Source organism: Ciconia boyciana, chromosome 3, assembly GCF_034638445.1.
Source record: "Ciconia boyciana chromosome 3, ASM3463844v1, whole genome shotgun sequence".
NCBI lineage: Eukaryota > Metazoa > Chordata > Aves > Ciconiiformes > Ciconiidae > Ciconia > Ciconia boyciana.
The window spans coordinates 17,288,684-17,308,705 of NC_132936.1; the positions used below are offsets into that span (position 1 = coordinate 17,288,684).

The following is a 20,022-nucleotide window of genomic DNA, read 5'->3' on the forward strand; positions in this document are numbered from 1 at the left end:
AGAAGAGGAAAGCAGCACCCATCAGTAGTGACACACAGACTCCTGGCCGGCCACTGAGCAAGGGACTACTCAGTGAGTGCTAAGATCTAAATGCTGGTCCTTGCCACTACAAACAGGACCTTCTATCTTCTGAGAGATCAGGTAAAAACCCCCAAGAAGCGGTATGACGTTCTTAATTCTTTATATAAACCACTACAGGGGACAAAGCCACTTTGTCCAGAATGAATTTCAACAAACTCTCCAAACTTTATGAAGACTCCACCCATCTTCCCCAGATATTTCCATCCAAGGGATCTCATATGTCATCATCAAACATTTAGCAACAGGAATCCTTCTACAGCCAACCTTCACTGGCCAAAGTTTTACCATCTTGGTAAGAACACAACCATGCTTTGAAAAATTTACGTTACTTTGGGCAAGTTGAAACAAAGCTTTCCATGAGTTTTCTGTAAGCTGCTGTGAGCACAGCTTATCCTTGAAACTACTTGGGGTTTTTTGTTGTTATTTTTTTGTGAATGATATTAAAAGCTTTTAAAAAATATTAGGCAACAGGTTATCTTTAAACACAGGAATAATGCCATTATTTCAGTGAAAGAGTTTATCGGCTTTACACTTAAAAAAGATGAACACCATTTTGAATATTCCCCAGTAAGACCTACAATACCCTGTTAATGTTCAGATCAAAAGGGAGAGAGTAATATTTTCATTATTCTAACAAAAAAATTGAATTATGGGAAAAAGGAATTAAGAGTTATTTTCAACATATCTAATTTAATTTTCATAATTGCCTAAAAAAACCCAAACACAAACCCTCAACCAGAGAACAAGTCCAATGCTGCTTAACAGAAGGAAGAAATATCCTTGTGCAGCTATGAACAGATAGACCAAAGTACTTTGTATCCAGAACGTGGGCTTGCGGTGTGCTAGGCTTTTCTCCAGACACAATGCTTATTATTGGCATGTCTCAGAAGAAGCTGCAATGATTAATTACCAGGAATTTATGAGCTACCAAGACCTGCAGTGGCTACTCTCCTCTCTGCCTCCAGAACAAAGCTGGAACCCAGTGCTTTTAAAAAAAAATATCAATAATAATAATAAAAAAAAAATCAAAGCCTCAGGAGTCAGAAACACCTTGCCAGAGATTTGCAGGAATATTGTCCCACCACCTGATCGCTCACTTCTTGTGCTACTACTACGAAGCACCCGTTAGACAGTCTCTGCAGTGAGTTAGTGCCACCTCCCGGAGCCGTCCCAGTGGTGCAAAGTCTCAAGGCAGGTTTTGAAAAACTTAGGGGTTTGGGTTGGATTTGTGGTTTTGCAAAGTGCTTATCAAGGGTTTTTTCACACAGGTTCTGCAACATCCAACCAGTTTTAACAAAAACGGGGGAAATGGAAATGTAATAACTACCACCAGATTCGGGATATAAGCTCTCTTTTTTTTTTCCCCATATATACCACAGTAGTATAAAAAGCAGGGGGCCCCATCCCTTCCTTTGTGCACACATCCTGTCTAACAGCTGGCAATGCACCCGCTGAGTTCCGCTTGTGCAAAGGGAAACTGAAATGTGTAAAACAACATCTCACACCAGCATGGCATGCTGGCAGAGCCCCATCCCCAGCCACCCCAGCCTCCACTGCTTGTTCTGTGGTGGCACAAGCCAGGACAATGTGCAGGGACAGCAGCGCTGAAGGTGAGTCAGTGCTCAATGCCTGCTCACCTTCCAGCCTCTGTCACAGAATCACAGAATCGTACAGGTTGGAAAAGACCTTTAAGATCATCAAGTCCAATCGTTAACACTACCAAGACCACCACTACACCATGTCCCTAAGCACCTCATCCAAACGTCTTTTAAATACTTCCAGGGATGGTGACTCAACCACTTCCCTGGGCAGCCTGTTCCAATGCTTGACAACCCTTTCAGTGAAGTAAAATTTCCTAATATCCCATCTAAACCTCCCCCAGCACAACTTGAGGCCATTTCCTCTCGTCCTATCGCTTGTTACTTGGGAGAAGAAACCGACCCCCACCTCTCTACAACCTCCTTTCAGGTAGTTGTAGAGAGCGATAAGGTCTCCCCTCAGCCTCCTTTTCTCCAGGCTAAACAACCCCAGTTCCCCCAGCCCCTCCTCATCAGACTTGTGCTCCAGACCCTTCACCAGCTTCATTGCCCTTCTCTGGACACGCTCCAGCACCTCCATGCCTCTTGTAGTGAGGGGCCCAAAACTGGACACAGTATTCGAGGTGCGGCCACACCAGTGCTGAGTACAGGGGCACGATCACCTCCCTACTCCTGCTGGCCACACTATTCCTGACACAAGCCAGGATGCCATTGGCTTTCTTGGCCACCTGGGCACACTGCTGGCTCATATTCAGCCGGCTGTCAACCAACACCCCCAGGTCCTTTTCCACCAGGCAGCTTTCCAGCCACTCTTCCCCAAGCCTGTAGCGTTGCATGGGGTTGTTGTGACCCAAGTGCAGGACCCGGCACTTGGCCTTGTTGAACCCCATACAATTGACCTCGGCCCATCGATCCAGCCTGTCCAGGTCCCTCTGCAGAGCCTTCCTACCCTCAAGCAGATCAACACTCCTGCACAACTTGGTGTCATCCGCAAACTTACTGAGGGTGTCTCAGCATCTCAAACCCGTGTTGTTCCAAGACAACTTTTTTTGAAAGCCTTAAATACATCCCAAATTGCAGCCAGGAAAATTATTTTAAAATAAGCTCTTCTCAATCTTCCCCAGACTAACCCAAATGATGACTTTGCCAGCTTTCATACACCCCCTTTCCCTTATTGCTACCTTCAGCTTTACAAGGGCATTTTGCTTGTAGCACTGGCACACCCCGGGGCAAAGCTTCAAGGAGTTTGAAGAGCAGCTTTCACCCACTTCGGAGCTAGGTAATTAGATATATGAACAGCCTGAATAATTGTGTTCCTTGAGCAGGGGCTTTGTTTCTTAAAAAAGAGCCTCAGCTCTGGTGTTTGCATATTTTTACATTTTAAATTTTAATTTTATTTACCCATACTGAATATTCACACACAACTCTCACAACTGTATGAAGAAATGACTGTGTTCTTCAAGAAAACATGCCCAAGCAGCCATGCCAGCAGGTCCACCACAGCCTCAAATTTCTGTGAAATCCCTCATTTGAGTTTCACACCACTAGACACTAACGGACTCGATGTACAGCATTGGTCACCGGTTCCCTAGCAAGTGGTGTCACTTCTTTATGGGATAATTCAGGTCTATGTTTTCAATTTTCATGGCTTACCAGCCACACAAAGCCCATTCAGCATGCTGGGCTCAAGGTCAAAACGTTGGTCTCAGCACAACAGATGCATGCTACAGCAGAGCTGCAAGGGTATCCCATGGGAATTTGGGATTGCCTGTCAGATGACAGAGATTATCTTCCTACTTTAGAGTCTCCTCATTTGATTACTTTTGGCTTTAAGCAGCTGACTTCATTTTCATGTCATTTAAGTCTTCAGGACTCCGGGCAGGAGATGACAACTAAAACCTAATCATCTCTCTGAAGCAACAGAGAGCCAGCCTGTCTTTTCCTGTTCATACAAAGCCACTTCAGTTCAAAAGGACCATCTACTTCTCCCTATCCATCCTGTAACTCCTATTTTTGAGCAACTTCAGGTTGCCTCAAGTTCCACAAAAACAGAGTTTTAGCGAGCAGCTTTTCTAGTTTGGGCTAAAACAGTTTCAAGCCAGGTGCTTTTTGTTCAGGAAGATTTGACTTGCATTTGAAAAGAAACGTAAGGCCAAGTGACTGCGCCAGCTACATCCCCACCCCAAAATTGCCAGAAGAAAGAAAAACGTAACCGCAGAAGTTGCTCTGCATCTTCAGCCTGCTGAGCAAGATTCCTTTTCATGTGTCCAACCTATTTTTCTAAGGGCAGTTCCGCATTCTCAGCTATATTAAGATTTGTTGTTACTTTTAAAAAAACATTTTCATCTCGCCTCCCAAGATTCAACATAGAGACAGCACTTAAAAATAGAGCATTGTCAAGCCCAAGCACTTACAAACATGAGTCAAGCCCTCAAAAGTTACACAGATATTCTTTAAAACTGAGATTTCTAAAAGGATTAGAAACCTATTCTCAAGTTATTTAGCTTGCTTGGCAGTTAAGCCTTTAGTCTATATTTGAATCATATTTCCAGGCTTTTCTCTCCAATCAAACCCAGGCTTTATTTTCCTTTTCTTTCTTGTTGATTTTTTCATGCTTTTTTTATTATTATTAATGAAAGCTGAGATTCTCATCAAGACAATGGCTCCACAACAGCAAGGTTTAAAGATAAAACACCAAACAGCATGAAACCTGTGAGCTGGCATGAGCTGTTAAGCCCCCCACATCTGGTGACATTCACCCCAACACACTACAGACTGTCCTCCACCCAACACCAGGTTGGGTTTCCTGCAGCCTTTGTGGCAGAGGAGCAGCAGCCCAGCTGCACACAACGAAAGACTGAAGGCAGAAGGATTAAAGCACCTCCTCCGGGATCACACTGGAAGTCAGCGCGGGAAGAAGCCAGACCTCATGACTTCCCGGTCTGCTTTAACCACCCGACCACTCGCACCCCTCCTCACCTAACTCGGGAGAAACACACCATACCTACATTCAAATCTACAAGAAACAATCTTCCATTTTAACAACGCAGGAAAAAAAAAAATTAATCCGGCAGCTCTGCTGTGTGCCCTCAAGGAAGGGCAGCAGAGACAGCCAAGTTCTTTCCACACAGCACCTTTTTCTAACAAGATCTGCCTTTCAAACAAACCAGGAAAAACAGGCATAATTAAAGGGCAATCAAAGCGCTGCAGGAACCTCGCTGTCAGTGAGATGAAAGATGCCTTTTTTAAATGAAGGCTTGCATACCCAGATCTCTTCTCCTCAGTTTATCTTGGACGCCATGCTCTTTTGTCACACAAAAAGCACCAGCAATTTTGATTAGTCCACAGGCTACATATGCAGCAGCTTTAGATGAAATGTCACCTTGTACATCCTCTTCTGACTCACCACAAAGCCAAGTTGAAAAGGAACAATATGTAGGTACACATCAACCATGTCTGGGGTTGCCATAGGTAATGGCAAGCAACTCAGATGGGTATCCGGCAAACACAGGCATGGGTAAGACTAATAGCCACATAACAGATCTCCCCGAGGTGCAAAGTCTTGTATGTCCTTCTGGATAAGACCCTACATGACAGACTTGGGACTATTCCAGTCTGATCACCTTGCTCCACATGGCTTTCACTTCAACAGAAGACAGGTAAATTGAATTCACCTCCTCCTATTTATGCTCCATTATATTTTTGTACACAGAGGCTGAAGACATCACTCAATAATCCAAGTCCATGGGGTATTTCTTTCTCTATTGAGAATTCAGATAAAACTTTAGCTCTTTTCTAGCACTAGTAGGCAAAAGCCTCTCATTTTAATGTTATAGTCAACATAAAATTGTCAGGATGCTTTTGATTTTGGATGACTGTGTTTGGGCTGAATACAGAATTTGGAGCCTACAACATAACCACCAGGGACAGGTTAAACTACGATGAGCTTCTTTCCAGGGAATGCAGTTGGATACTGCTTTTCTTGACCTTGGCTAATTTCAATGTTCTGCCCAAGACACAGTAGGCAAAGGGATTCCATTGTGTCCTGGGACCATTTCCCCAACACAAAGGCAGTGTCTCGCCTGTGGACCGATCACCATGCATCCTACTCGCAGACCAGCCTGAAGCCTCACAAAGCCCTCACACAAAGGGACCCACAGGACCTACACTGCATCTCACTTTGCTTTCCCTCGGAGCAGCAAGGCCACTCCTGTGGTCTCTGGCTGGGGACGGCAGCAGTCACTGCACAGATGACTTGATCTACCTGTTATTTTCACTGTTTGCAGGACAAAGGGTCATAGAAACCCTCAACCAAACTGACATGAAGAGGAGCCTTTGAGGCTACAACAGCAGATTAAAAACTAGAGGAACAAATAAGGTAAAGGATCCATCAGACCTAAATAACAGGACTTGGGTATGGACCAGAGGACACAAACAACTCCCTCCTCCTCCTCCACATCGGAGACTCCCTCTGAGAACCAAGACACACACCATCCAACACTAGGGAGCGGGAAGCTACACAGCTATCGCCAATGCGTGGACAAAGCCGCTCCCCACCCCGGCTGCCAGCAGGAATTCTGGGAATGTCAGTGCAAAGCCCAGCAGCCGCCAGGTTGCTTGGTCTCCCACAGATGCATGTGCAATTCAGGGGTATGCAGCCATTTGGTCACAGCACTCCTTGCTGGCTAGCTGAAGGAGCAGCCCTAGGCCCAAATTCCACAAACAACTCATTTATCAGCCCTCCACTAAAGAAAAATTACCCGGAAGCTCAAAGGTTGTTATTTAAATGCTGATGGCTGAAAGCATGTGGTTTCTCTAAAGACTTGGACAAATATAAACATAAAAGGGAAAAATAAAGGGTCTTTTCCCAAAGATTTGTCCACGTGGGTGTATACAAGATAGGCCTTAACATGCTTCATCTATGCTGTGAGCTGGCTGGATGCAAATCACCTCCAGCCCAATTACACTAGCACAGCTCCAAGCACTTTGAGAGGCAGAGCTGTCAGCCTGGGCACTGCGCTGTGCTAACATAGCTACGTGGCTTCCAGGATTGGCACTGGGTCACGGCCAGGCAGCTTGGAGTGCAGGCAGGGTAAGCACAGGTCTGCCTGCACACATCCGCAAAGGCATGTCCTAAGAAAGCAGCACTGGGAAGACTGTTCTGTCTTTAAAAGAAGGAAAAAAAAAAAAGCTTGGTACAGATCACCTGAGAGGTGGCTAATCTTACTGCTCTCACATTCATTTCTTCACCTCCCACATGCACCACAGGTTTTGCATCAGCAGGAGGCAAGCCAGGAAGGAGAGATAAAAAAATTGGGCAACTCATGCACCTGTGAGCTCCCCAGCCACCTCCTGCCTTTGGGATCGGATGCTCCAAATAAGGATTGTCTGGCAGATGTGCGATAGGGCCGCATCCGTTCCAGCTCTGCTCAGCCAGACCGAGTACCGTCCTGCTCACAGCCCGGGGAAGTTAGTTTGCAGTCAAACCTACCAAGCCCAATTTGGGTGACTGACACAAAACACATAATGGGTCCCAAACCACGCCAAGGAATGCTGACTGGGAAATATGGCCAAGCCCCGGATAAGAGAACATCCTCCTAGAAAGTTCACTCCATCAACAAAATGAAAATGAATGGTAATGAAAGGAAAATACATATTCCTGCTCACAAAGAGCAACGCTGATTGTTATTCCAACCTGTTCTGAGGCAAGGAAATATAGGAATGGCTCTGCTCACAACACGTGGGAAACCTGGGGATAGAGGTTCCCAGTTCTACTGATGCTCCCTCCCACTCCATGCTCTGATAAGATAAAGGTGCAGGGCCAGGTGTCAGCTTTTGTCAGGTTGGTTGGAAAGAAAGTAAAACCAGCAGTTTGGCAGAAAAGTGGCAATATGAAAAAAGGCAAACAAAAAAAACACCCCAAAAACCCACCTACCCCCCCAAACAAACAAATGAACTAAACCCACAAAACAAACAATGACAACAGCAAAAAACCCGAAACAAAAACAACACAAAACTGAAAGAATTAAGTCTACAAAGGCACAAAAATGGTTGAAAAGGAAGTGTTGCCATCAGGTATAAAAGGAATGGAGAAAAGAGGGGGGGGAATCACCTCCCAGTTCTCTCTATTGAAAAGCTAACGTCAGGAAGATTTTTCTTTCAGCTTTAGGAAATACACTGTGAGCTCCGTAGCTGGTTGGAAGACCAGATGGATAGTGGAGTTTGGGACACCAAGTTCTGAAGAAAAACTGAGAGTTGAAAACCTGCTTCTAACTTGCAGTGCTTAAAATCAAGGGCAACGCATGCTTGTTTTTAAGAAAACCCAGGACAGAGTAGGGAGAGGTTTGCATTAAGAGGCAGGTAAGCAATACTTGCTATGACTTTCCTATGTCACTGCTCCCAAGGCTGTGTGTACTTGTGCCTCAAAGTACTTGTGGTCTGCAGCCTTGGCTTCAAACCAATCTCTTTCCTTTAAGTATGTTTGACTCATCACATTTCATAGTTTCATTTCCAACTAGCCAAACCTGTACCTCCTCAATGCTGCTGAAGGTGGCAACACCTTCTTTAATGAGGCATATGACTGCTGTTTCATTACAATGGCATCCATATAAATGCATGCAATATTCATCAATCAAAAAAGTTGAAGTTCTTCCTACAGTGAACAGCAAGTGAGGATTATGCTAGAATAAACTCTTAAAATAAATCAGTGGTGTACACCCCAGCCTTACTTCAAGTTGTAGCAAGAGATCCACCCTCTCCAAAAACTGAGCTCATCTGAACAAAAAAATCCTGCCCAAGAACTTCAGTCAACACGCATCAGGATCTGCCAGAGACCACCCTTGTTGCCCAATCTGCTATTTCAAAAGGCCAACCCAAATTAGCCACAAATTACCTTAATACAGGACCATTTCACCTTTATTGGACCAAAAAAAAACCCCCAAAACCATTGTTTAATTGCTCTGTCATTCAGGGCGTCACTTAAGAGATACCACAGCACCTTCCCTTTGGTGGAAAGACAGCAAAAAGCTCTGCCATGGTATTCTCCAGCTCGAAATGCCTGTTACACCCTCACCATGTATCCCTTTTTAGTAGAAAGGGTCTTTTCACACAGAGCATCTGGCTTACAATGCCTTTTTTTTTTTTTTTTTTGAGGGAAGGAGTGGGAGGACAATAGAGCCCTTAATGTGCAGTGACATCATTTTTGGCTACAGTCCCACCATCCAGCCTAAAGCAAGCCAGACAGAAGACCTCCACGGGGGCCCTTCTCTGGGAGCTGCTGGAAGCAATGCTACATTTCAAAAGTGACCCATTGGCAAGCATGGAAAGGGTGCCCCAGCACAACAGCAGGGTCCTTGCACTGTTAGGACTACAAAAACGGGGCAGGGAGGCTCTTGCAATCACCATGCAGACAACAACTCATTCTGTTCAGACAGGAGGCCCCAACCCTCCTGTTCCATGGGGCAGGAGCTCAGATGGGATGTGAGCAAAGCATGATCCAGCAAAGCCAGTTAACCCTGGGGAAACCGATCTGTCCAGATTGTTCAACTGCTGCTGACCTGAGAGCAGACCATGTCCCCAGGCCAGAGTTAAGGGATAGAGAATTTGCTTCACAGCCTAATGGGTAACACAACAGATATAACAGGACAATGGCCAACATTATGAAGAGTAGGAGGAAACACTCCAAAGAAATGTGCATTTAACCATGCACATAAGGGCAATTTTCATTAAAAGACCTCTAATGGGTACCAATCAAGAGAAGGAGAACTGGGCATACTGTACAGATCTGGGAAGAGATGGTTCCCAGCCTCAAAAAAACCTCATGACCTGAGCCTACAAACACTTCTCCTGATTGACACACAGAGGTCAAAGACATAAAAAGGGCTGCAAGAACAGGATTCCTCTTCCCTACCTTTAAAATCCCCTGATTTTAAAGATGGCCAAGCCTGCTCAGTCAATGAGGAGGGGCACGCACCTCCAGAGAAAGCTCCATCCCAGCTTTAGACACCCCGTCCCTAATGAAGTCATACAAGCAAAAGATGACGAGCTTGTGTTCAGACATCTAAAAGCTTCTTTGCAGAAGAACCCCATCTCGACTGTCTGCTCAACACAGCAGACGTCCGGGACAGGGTGGGAAACTGTTTGAAGTCTCCACAAGCCTCAGGGTAACTCCAGCATTACCTGTTGTGTGCAAGTGATTATCACATCTTTGTCAGATTCATCGGACCATGCTTCCACCCAACCAGGATGGCTCCTGACTGAGTAGCTGTGCTGGCTTTCCTAAATATCCCATTCAACAACTCACCAGTTCAACTGATTTCCCAGTTCACCATCTCCCCCTTTCTTCTCACAAAGCATGATTGTCTCCTCATCCAATTCTTCCCCTCCCCTGATCCGTCAGGTGGTGGGGTCAGACCTCACCTCTCACAGGGACACCTGGAAGCCCCACTCCACTGTGTCTCCTGTCAATCTTTCTAACCCTGACCTCACTCTCCTTCCAATCTCAGGAGGACCACTTCAGGGCAGCCTATCTTTCTCTCTCGAAGCCTGGCCTTCCTCCCCACTCTCGGCTCCCTTCACTGTCTCAGAGCAAGGACGCTTTGGATTCTGGGCCCTTTTCCAGCTTGAACACACTCTTGCAAAGGTCAGAGAATACTTAACCCATCACTCTTCTATAAAGTGGCCACTTCTAGCAGCTCCTGTGATGTCCCAAAGCAACAGAAGAGGGCAGAGAGGAGCTGCCAGAAAGGAGCACACCGCATTTGCTCCGAAACCTGTGGACGCTGTCTGGTCCCAGAGTGGGAAGTGTCTGTCACACATGAAATATTCCTGGTTTCTACACACATGGGCTTACAAACAGCACACCAACACAGCCAGCTGTGTGACAACTCCATCGGTGCACAGCCAGACCTGCCTGCTGCATCCAGCATCCAAAGCCCTGGAGTTGCCCTGAGCTCTCCCAGCACAACGCAACTGGGAAATTACTGGTTGCTGAGGACATCTCAAACATCCTTTCCATCCCCCAACTCTGCAGCTGCAAAATCCGCACATTTTCCTTGCTACAGAGTGAGCACATGACTCTTATCACCCACAAACAGTGTTTCTTCACCAGAAAACTATATTTTACAAAATCCCCGAAGTGCCCCAAGGGGACTGCCAGGTCCCCTCTCAAGCAGGTGACACCCTCCTGCACGGACAAAGCAGCAGAGGTCCGATATTCCTGTACATCCCCACAACAAGGGCTAGCACGAGAAGGGCAAGTACCTGGTCCCACAGCTGCTAGGGGTAACTTCTCATGATAACACACTATCTCTCCCTTAAATCTGACACACACACAGAGCCTCGGGTGCCTAAATGAGTAATTAAATCAGAAACCCCAGATGCAGAGTCTCATCACCTCCTGTTTGACACTGCTGCACAGGACCAAATCATTCCCACAGCAAACTGGGAGCAAGAGGGAAATGGGAGAAGCAGCAACCCCAGAAGAATCATTTGGCTCTGGTCCAGGCAACTCCAGGGCTCAGGAAGCAAATTTCTAATAATCAAGGCTTGCTAGCTGGTTAAACATATCATCCATGCAACACTGCTGCTGTTATTAAATGTAAGACACTGTTTATTACTGTGGAGGACTTTCTGTAGCATCAGAAACTCAGCTGTCTATTGTCTGCTCTCTTCATATACTTCAAGACTATTATGGGGGGGGAGGGGCGGGAGGGGAAAAAAGGGAAAATAAGAGAGAGAGAGAAAGAGAGAGAGAGAGAAAGAGAGAGAGAGAGAAAGAGAGAGAGAGAGAAAGAGAGAGAGAGAGAAAGAGAGAGAGAGAGAAAGAGCATGCAAGGTAAATTAACCATGCAATAAAAATTGTTGAAATTGGCTCAGGCATCTCCTGGTAAGATCACAGGAGTTGAGAAAGAACTGTAGCTCTACTGATGACAAATCTAACCATTGACAAAATGCATCCACTCGGGGGGGTGGGGGAGGTGGGGTGGAGTTTTAGACTAAAGTTTAGTTTTAAACAGACAAACACACAGAGCACTTGCTGAAAATGCTGATTCTTCGAACACTGAAGTCCAGAATATTTTTGTCTTAACATGATTCTGATCCCAGAAGCCAAGGCTGTTGATACTCTTGGTATCAACAGCCCTCTCCGGAGGTTCATACAAAACAATACGCAAAGCATATGGATCTTACACACTAAGACTGAATCTGGAGGTAAATTTGCCTATGTAGCTGCAAAACCAGTCCGGGTCACACCTCTGCACGCCACCTCATCCCATGAAGTTCAGCCCTGAGCTGAAGTATCACCTTGAGGGTCCTTAGACCTTTTCAAGCTGCTATTGGCAATTTCACTATGGACTGAAACTACTCATTCAGGGGTCTGTAGAGCATCTGGGCAATAACCACCTGCTTCACAGGGCTGGGCTCTGTCACCTGGTGGGAAGGGATGGCTTTCCTTGGGGCAGCCACTGGGTTCTCAGCACCAGCTCTAAGCCCTGTTCCTGGGTTAACGGCCCATCCCTACTGCTGTAGGATGGCTCAGCCAGCAGAGAGGCAGCTGCAGAACTTCTAAGTGCTTCTGACTCCTTGGGGACCCAAAATCATAGCTCTGTCTGCATGATCCATCCGCGAGTGCAAATCCTAAAGCCCTCAGGTACCTCACAGACAGATTACCAGAGTTCCTTGAAGGGGACAATATTAGAATGGCTATGGCAGCAGGATACCATTTTGGGAATACTTACTGCCTCCTTTTGACAGCTCTTATGAAGCTTCATCTGTTTGTTCACATAGCAAAGTGCTTCATGCTTCAAAAATCACACCAGCCTTTTAGCATCCTCCAGCAGGTAATGCCCTCCCTGCTATCCCTCTCAACCTGACTAAAGCCAAATCTGGTGAGCAGTGAAACCTGGCACCCAACACCAGCCTCAAAAATAATGTCACATGTGCTGCAAGGCAGAACTTGCAGCAGCAGCACACACAGCTCCTTTGCTGCTGCCTGCCAAGCATCCCAAACTTCTCCCACAGAGCTGAAACCCAACAGCAGCCCCCACACAACTCCTCCCTCTCTCTTTTCTCCAAAGCTTTTGTGCTGCACAGAGCAAAGCTCATGGTGACAGTGAGCTCTGTGCAGCAACACCATCCCTTGTGCCTCCTGCAGAGCATAGTGGTGCACACAGCTCCAGAGGACCTTTGCATTCTCTGCAGAGAGCTCCTATGTCCCCCAGGCTAGGGCTCTCCCTAGAGATGGCACTCTGCAGCCACCAGTAGTCTTCCCCATGATGCTGGTGACTAGCACATGACATACTAGCAAGGGAACAGCCAGCCTCCAAAAACTGAAGGAAACTGTTCCCAATTTTTAACGAAAACCCAGAAAGTAATGAAACCCTACAAAGAAAACTCCTACACTTTGAGTCCAGCAACAAACCGGTGGGAAATGCCTTTGGAACGGAGGTGACTCTGCTCTCTGACCTGCTGTCCTGGCACCCAGAAGATGCACAGGCCTTTTTCAAAAGCTGGAGTGGTTTCAAACAGCTGCAGTTAGCTACAAGCTAGGGAACTTGCCTGTACTTACACATCCACCATAATGCCCACAGTTCTGAAAAAAGATCAAATCAGAGTTCACCAGGAGGCTGCTCTAACTTGAAACAGGTCACTGGGTGCTAGGATCCACGGTTTCAGCAACGTATGCTTTGGCAGCTCAATGGCAGCAGCTACTCTCTCTTCTGCAAAAGGCAAGCCCATTGCCACAGCCTTAACTCCCTCAGAAGCTGCCCCCCACAGGGATCCTCCAAGAGACTGTGCTCCCTGCCAAGCCCAGCTACGCTCCATCACACCTCCCGCACCACTTCATCTGCTCTGGAAACGCTCGGCGCTTCCTTTTGTCAGTACTTGTCTGTCAGGTAGGCAGCACTGCCAAGAACCTTAAAGCAGTTGCAAAGCTCTCCGCAGTTGCACATGCAAACCCTCTTAAGAAATAGCCAGAAGGTTTTGCCTAATGTAAGAGCGTAAACAAACTTGTTACATGCTAATCACCAAGTAGGCCACACACCCTTCCCCCTCCTCCAGCTCCCGAATCTGCTAAAAGGACAGGAAATATAATCGTGGTCACATACCTTTGCTTCCTCGTTGATGTCCCAAGTGAAGGATATGGCATTGTACGCGATCTCCTCAATGTTACTGATGGTGTTGAAGCTCTCCTTGTAGTCAGCTGTTAGAAAGAAGGATGCATGAGGGAGAGGAAGAGGCCATACCATCTGGAGTCCTTAATCACACAAAGCAGCCAGAAAATGCAACTCCTCAGCAACCCCTTGGGGGCAAAAGAAGCTGAACTGTACTTAAAAATGGATCATTAAAAAGGCTAGAAATGGTTCTCATGCAAAAGCAAAATACAACAAAACAGGAGGAAGTAGGAAAATGGGACTCGGCAGAAATTCCAAACAAGAAACTCCAGTGAGAAAGGCAGACATCCCAAACATCCCACGTCCTGCGCCATAGCCTGCTATGTGCAGGAAACTCTACCCTGTATGGCAAGGGCATAAGCTCTCAATGAAACTCCTTCAATAACAAAGATTTGCATGCGCGTCTGCTTTAAGTGCCAAGTGATTAATCCTTGCTTTTATTCACAGAAGGAAGGGACTAGGAGTACAACCCAGTCTTCAGCCAGAGAAGGCTGGAAGCCAGCCAGCCCCAGCCTTGTCTGGAGGCAAGTGGAAATTTGCAGTGTTTTCTTTTTTTTATGTGTACCAAAGACCAGTTGTGAGTGAAGCTGTGGGAAGGAGGATCATTAGTGTCGAGGTATTTCTGCGAGGATCTTGTCCTTTGAAGAAACACAATATTTAGGACAGACACAGAGTCTATAAGCTGCAATTTAGCTACAAGCACCAGGATATGCCAAAGCAACTGTAGTTTGGAGGGGGGTGTTAGATCTCCCAATGCAAAACCCTAAAGGCAGACTGCTCACCAACCAAAATCCTCCAAAAATCAGCCCCTTTAAGGAGTCCTAAAAACTACAGCATTAGCTCCAAGCAATCAAAAGTGATCTCTGGGCTTCCAGTAAAGCTATGGATAGCAGAGAGCGTGAACCAAAGGTTCCTTAAAATAACAAAGCTTTAGCAGAAAGCCAAACCTTGCTGAAGAATTAGTTTTGGAGTTTGACATCAGCCATGAGAATGTTCCTTACCTATGTCAATGCATCTTTGTTTGGCCGTGTGCTGTCTTGAGTGCCAGTATTTCCAGTGCCTGAGCTGATCTTCTCTTGTTTTGTCTTCAGCAAACACAACCATGATGACACTCTGAGAAGAGAGGTGGAGGGTGCAAGTTAAAAGAAAAAAACACTACAATAAAATGCAAACACATGAAAGAGAAAAGGCCACAGAGTACATTTGTTTTGGAAGTTCTCCTTTGTATCAGATTTTCTGCTTTAGGCTTTCCAGCTTGACGCACTGCAGTATACCTGGCACACTGCTGCCAAACAGGAAGGCAGACAGCAGCGCTTTCTGGGTCATAAACAGAGATGAGCAGAACTGCTCTCCTAACTGGAGTTCAAGGATCTCATTCCAGGTATTGCATCACCTTTACACAAGTGCTGACACCACTTCTTAACAGACTGAGCCAGGATGGGCTGGTCTGGAAGTAGGTGGACAGCAAAGGAACGAACATTGACGTAAGAGAGCAGGTAAGCTGGCCTTAGTGCTGATGCTCTGGTTTAGATTACTGCACTTTGGGAGAGTTTAAGGCTACCATTGTACACACCCTCTTTCCCAAGAAACCACAAGAGCTGCCACTCACTCGGACTTTACTGATGGGGTGATGGATTCCTTCACTGCTGCTGACTTCTTTCAGTGTGATTGGGTAGAACTGACCTTTATTCAGGTAAGTCATTGTGCTATCCCCAGGCTTCTGTCGGAGGGACTTGGAGGCTTCCAGAGTGTATTCAAAGTTATTCCTATGGAACGAAGAGGGCAGTGATTGCTAAGGCATTTTCCTGGAAAGCCGATTAAATGTTCCACATTTAATTTGGAGAAATTCCAAAGTCGTCAGTTGACTCACTAAGTCATCAACAGGCAAGGAAGTTGGAAAACAGGATGAGCCCCTTTTTCAACCATTTTCTTCATGAATGAACATTTAAGAGAAGTTCTTGGCAAGCTAAATCCCAAGACACATCAGCAGGCAAGACTGGAAGCTCCCTATTCAGGCTGAGAGCAGCAAGCTGCTCTCATGGAACGGAAAAGTATCTATTAGCAATTAAATTAAATTCACAAGCTAATAAGCCATTCAGTGGCCACAGTCTTCTCCTCTTCCCTCTTGGTCAACTGCAGCTAAACAAACAACTAGTTTATTCCCCTCCCTTGGAGTTCAGATGAGTTTCATGCTTCCTATTTCTGCTGTAGATTTCCAACAGGCAGAGAGCAAGGCAAGCAGGCCAGGGAGAGGGACACAGCTGGAAGCCAGCTACAAGACCACTGCAGAGCTGACCGGCAGCACCACATCTTCCCATGGGACAGGGAGTTGGTACAAGGACATCAACTGAAACAGGGTGGTATTTCCAACCCTGCATATAGTTGTCCTTAAAGACAGAGGTAGGATTTTCAACCGTGAAATTCAAATGAGCAGGCACCGTTGTGGTTTTGAGACCCACAGCGTCCCCAGTGCCTGACAGAGACTCAGCACAGAAGGAGTGAGCTGTACTGCTTGCTCGTGGACAAGCCAACTGTAGGAGAAGAGGAGGATATAGGCAAGCAGGGGGCTTAAAGCATTACCCAGAAATGCTGTCAAACACATAATCTTCTGAATTCATATTGGCCATCCGGAGATTCAGTTCAGTAGGAAAGAAAACCTGGGGTAGACATAAAACAAAACAACACAACAATTAACACAGCAGCAACAAGAAAAGTCAAGATTAAACAGATACTCATTACCACAGAACTTCTGGCAGGCAAACTGATCATCAGATAACAACTGATTTTTGGTCTGTACAAACAGGACACTTGAGCAGCGTTTTAATCCAAAACTTTTGGGTGTCAACTAAGTACAACATCTCACAAGCCTTCTGAGTCAGCTTAGGGCAACATTTTAAAGCTTTCTCAAATCTCAAAGAAAGGGCATAGCTACACAGTTCCTTGAGGTCTGGCTTAAAAATCAAAACACGTTTACACTGTTGTTTTCAGTTGGTACGATAAAACAAAAACCACAGATTTTCATCCAGGTTTAATTCTCACTCAAGGCCCCTAAATAAACGGACTGTTTTCCACTGACACACACCACGCCTAGAAACTGGCAGTTAAGGAAGCTTACAGACATAGTCACTTCACTTTGGTACCTGCGAAGGCACTGCGGAGTCCTGAACTCTTGCAAAACCTGGCCCTGTGCTGTAGATCGAGATAACTATTTCCACACTCCGCAAGCCAAAGGCTCTGTCACTAGTAAGATTAGTCACTTGCTTTTGATAATGATGTCATGTTGTGAAGGTTTTATTAAGTTATACTTATGCATCTTTCTGACTAAGTCGTCTATTCCTAAATCACTGGACAGATTTCTGGCTCACATAACAACAACAATTAAAGATGGAACTGGATCTCTCCATCCAGATCAAGACACACACACACACACACACACAGAGCGACTGCCTCTCTTGGTACCTCTTGCACGCCCTCCTTGAAAGTCTCTGAGAAGGTGGAGTCTGGCGTTCGCCTCTGGGAGTTTTGAGGCTGGGTGTTGGAACTGAACTGGTCAGGATTGAGGTTCCTGTCGAAGACCACCACCCGCTCGGGGGGCTCGGGGTGGTAGACGCTTGGTGGGATGCCCACTGCAAAGCCATGGGGCTGTGTCTCCGTTTTGATGGAATGGGTGGGCATTGTGGCAATTGAAACGGTGACCGTTGTATCAGGGGTTGTAAGGTGGCCCCTCTTGTCCATGCCCATCTGGGGAGTGTGTGGAAGGACAATATTGAAAGGCACATTTTTCAGAACCTGGACTCTGTTTTCTCCAGCAGAAATGAGCGACTGTTCTGTCACATTTGGGATGCTGTTCCTTTAAAGGACAAAATAGAAATAATGCATAAATTATACAGCTCATTTTCTCATTAAACAAGAGCTAGAAATACTTCTCAGTCTTTTGGACAAGGACAGCTGATACCTACTCTCCTGCTTGTGCAGAACAGCTCAATCCTAACCTGAAAAACTGAGAAACTCATTTAAAAAAGAAACCTCACCCACTGCTAACAACCCCACCTTGTAGATTAATTACTCTGGAGCAAAGGGTGAGGGTTCACAGCCCAGATCCTCACTGCTTGGAAAACACCGGTCCAAAACTAAGTGCTTCAAGGCCCTTCTCACCATGCATCAGCACATGCAGGCTCCATGAAACTGCTCCTTGGCGGATGGAGGAGGACTGAGAGCAAGGTTGCTGCTCCCGTGCCCTAGGACTGCACACCACCTGGGAAGCACTAATAGGGAAATTACACCCCTCTTTCATGCACAAACCCCTGAGAAAATCCACACCGAGACTCCTTGGAGTGGTTTGCATAACTTCACCCTCCTCACCCCACCACACTCATTTCTGCAAGGACAACATAGATCTGTGGCTGAGGTGACCTCATAGCTAGTAGCCACTAAGTCAGCCTGCCCTCCCTTTCTCCCTCCCCACAACGTGGTCCTGCCCTCTCCTTTGCACCAATTCTGGTGCTCCCCTGTCCCCTTGGTGAGCCAGTTTGGCTTGTTCCACTGGCAGAAAACTAGCCACTTTTTTTTCCTGCTAGGTTATGGGTCAGTGGAAGACCAGAGCTCGTATGAGGGGAGCAGTGGGAACACACGGCTGGGAACCAGACCGCTCTTCTCAACGAGTTGTTCAATCGGCTCAGCCAGACCACGAAACCTCACCTCAAGCCCTTAAAGCATTCTAGTCTGTCCAAAGGAAGAGGATGGTAGGAGTGGAAGCCTGGCTTGAATGAACCTCACATTTGTAATATTTACTTAATCAGTATCTTCTTCACTTGGGAGGCACAAGAGAGAGAGGGCAGGAAGAAAAGAAAGGAGTTCCAGAGGATACAAAAGAAGTCTACAAACAATACAAAACCCAAACCAAATCACAAGCACTTTGAAGTCCTTCCCTATCAGCCCATGCACGAAGAAGCAATGCTGCTGGTAACCGAGAACAAAATCAGCAGTGAGCAACTGAGGCAACTGCATGCAAAAATAAAAGGGTCACCAGTCACCTCCGCAGCCTTGGGAAGGGGTGCCTGTGCTACCAGGCTGTGCCTAGTGTTAAAAAGAGCAGCTTTCACTATGCTGACTGCACGACACCAGTACACAGAAAGCAGAGGGATGGCAACAAGAAGCAGTTCAGGCCTCAGCTCTCCACATCATGGCCCAATCCCCATCCTGTTCCTGGGGCAGCACAGGATTTGGAGCACAGAGTAAAAGCAAACAATTTCTCTCTTCCAGCACAACACTGAAGTGCAGCAAGTTACTCTCCTTCAGCAGCTTTGGTGGTCTAGGAGGGAAGGGAGAAAAAATAGAAACAATAATAGAAACTAATACCTTTTACTATGGTCTTGGTCAGGATGTTCTACCTCTGGTTTAGCTGTTGAAGACCTTCTCTCCCTTGGAACCTAGGAAATACAAGACATACTATAATTGCATTCTTCCTCCCATAAAAAAAAAAATTAGCTCCTCAAAACATAGCATTTGGTCAAATTAAGAAAGCATCACTGTCTGATACCAGTCATTATTAGTATTACAGCTTGACGGATGTTTGCACAGCTTTGGGATGCCAAGCCTGCCCCAGGTGATGCCCCACAGATCCCCATGTAGCCAACCTGGCCAGCTGTGCCAGCCCTGGGCTCCTGCCAGTGCCAGGCGGTGGGAAAACCGGTACAGAAAATTGGCTATCCCTGGCTGGAGCCCCAGCACTGGGGTGAACAGCACCAGAAGGAGAGCCCCCAAGGTTTGCACTGGCAGTGCAGGTTTTCTCCTCTGTAGGCTGGCAGGGTTCAGCTTGCTGGATGAGCTCGAGGCTTGTGAAAGGACACTGCTCCACAGCCCCTTCCCCATGAACACATGCTCTCTAGGCCACTTCCTCAAACACCACTCAAGGCTTTCCTTCCTCCTCGGAGACCAGGGGATTCGGGAGGACCAGGGTCAGTAAGTGTATTGGGATGCCACAGGTCATTCTTGTGCATGGTCACATACAATACATTGGCCTAAACTGTATTAAATCTTTTATAAAGGAAAGGTAACCACCAGTGCTCTGGATTTAAGACAGCTCAACACTGCTCCTCGTATTTTATGCCATGGACAGGATTTGCCCTGAAAACACAACACACTGCAACATCGATCACACAAGCCACCTTGTCCACACAAAGATGCATGCCATTTTCCTGGCTGTGCTGCAAGGCCAAGGCATACAGAAG

General features: G+C 46.4%; 1 protein-coding gene across 4 annotated transcripts in view; it reads right to left on the minus strand.

The window, feature by feature from the left end:
• GRHL1 (grainyhead like transcription factor 1) overlaps nucleotides 1–20,022 on the minus strand; it is a 47,547-nt gene that overhangs the window by 21,316 nt on the left and 6,209 nt on the right. For all 4 annotated transcript variants that reach the window (XM_072857779.1, XM_072857780.1, XM_072857782.1 and 1 more), the window contains 6 exons: nucleotides 19,151–19,221; nucleotides 17,252–17,642; nucleotides 16,373–16,449; nucleotides 15,402–15,558; nucleotides 14,794–14,905; nucleotides 13,727–13,821 (listed from right to left, as the gene is read on the minus strand). In XM_072857779.1, coding sequence (XP_072713880.1) covers nucleotides 13,727–13,821; nucleotides 14,794–14,905; nucleotides 15,402–15,558; nucleotides 16,373–16,449; nucleotides 17,252–17,642; nucleotides 19,151–19,221 — 903 coding nt within the window. The remainder of the gene's footprint in view (nucleotides 1–13,726; nucleotides 13,822–14,793; nucleotides 14,906–15,401; nucleotides 15,559–16,372; nucleotides 16,450–17,251; nucleotides 17,643–19,150; nucleotides 19,222–20,022) is intronic.